The sequence below is a fragment of the Penaeus monodon genome, chromosome 21 (assembly GCF_015228065.2).
Source record: "Penaeus monodon isolate SGIC_2016 chromosome 21, NSTDA_Pmon_1, whole genome shotgun sequence".
NCBI classification, from domain to species: Eukaryota; Metazoa; Arthropoda; class Malacostraca; order Decapoda; family Penaeidae; genus Penaeus; species Penaeus monodon.
Genome location: NC_051406.1, coordinates 8,023,887 through 8,025,122, shown reverse-complemented (window position 1 = coordinate 8,025,122; position 1,236 = coordinate 8,023,887). Strand labels below are relative to the sequence as shown.

The following is a 1,236-nucleotide window of genomic DNA, read 5'->3' as shown; positions in this document are numbered from 1 at the left end:
AGGTACTGGTTGTAGAATAGTTTTAAATTTTGCACCTAATATATGAATTATCTGTTCTATATCTAGTCTGCTATTTTGTGATTTGAGTATTTATGAGTTTTTGTCAATAGTCTTGCATAGGTATATATTTGATTTTCTGCTTAATTATAATTGTTTTAATTGCTAGCCTGGCTTAAGGTTTAAAGAAAGAAAGAAAAAAATTTTTTTTTTGGTAAGTTTTAGCTTTCTGAAAGTTAGGGAGAGTCTCTTATCACACTATTCAATATGAAAAGAGGTATTTGTGGCAAAAAATCTAAAATGATGATTTTTGTTCAAGTGATTGTACTGAATATGATTTATAACAGTGCTGTAATGTCTTTCCAGGTACAAAAGACTGATGCATTTGCTCAGTAAGTCTCAATTTTATAGCCAGTTCCTCCTTCAGCAAATTGAAAGCCAAGATAACAAACAAAAGAAGAGCAGAAAGTAAGTGTTTACTTTATTTTTCTGATTTAACACGTATGTAATCTGATTGAAATTTCATGGTTGTTAGTATCATAATTATGATTAAAAGTATGGTAATCATAATAATGCATGTATTTTGTGGTCATCCCATCATGCTGTTTATTTATTGAAGTTATAGTATAATGTAATGTCATTTTTTCTTTTTTCAACCGGTCATGGGAATGCTTTGCCATTTCAAAATCTCTCTTGTCCTCAACATAAGGTTTACAAATTTCGTACTTCACCATTTCTTCCAGGTCAGACTTCACCAGTCTTAGTGCCATCGGAGAGTTATTAAAGAATTCCTTGTCTTTTCTTTTCAGACCCAAGGCTGAAACTAGTGCAGAAAAAGAGAATGTTACCACTGAAGGTAAGGAGGGATGTTTTCTTGCTATATAACCTTTCAATTTGTAGCATCACAGAAAAGAGTAGGTATTTCATGCTTGCATAACTGCTTTCAATTTATTATTATCTCTGTGACAAAGGGATTTAATACTTTGAATATGAGTTCTTTTTAGATGACTGCGTTTGTTTCAACAGAGAGCTCCCAGGACTCAGAAAAAGGTGGTACAAGTAGAGGCCGCAAACGCAAGAACAATTCAAGTGCACCAGCTGCTAAAAGAGTCAAGGATGGGAAGTACCAGATTAAAGATGTCATAGATAAACAGGTAGGTTGCTTTGCTGCTCTTGTTTACATAAAGAAAAAAGAAAGGAAGAAACAAGTAAATAAGGATAATGAGCTTTCACAGTTTG

At 32.8% G+C, this 1,236-nt stretch overlaps 1 protein-coding gene across 1 annotated transcript in view; it reads left to right on the top strand.

Annotated features, from left to right (window-relative positions):
- LOC119586160 (lymphocyte-specific helicase-like) overlaps positions 1-1,236 on the top strand; it is a gene marked incomplete at its 3' end in the record, with an annotated part of 43,724 nt that overhangs the window by 3,021 nt on the left and 39,467 nt on the right. The window contains 3 exon segments of the mRNA XM_037934855.1: positions 364-465; positions 807-853; positions 1,024-1,151. Of these exon segments, the coding sequence (XP_037790783.1) occupies positions 364-465; positions 807-853; positions 1,024-1,151 (277 nt within the window).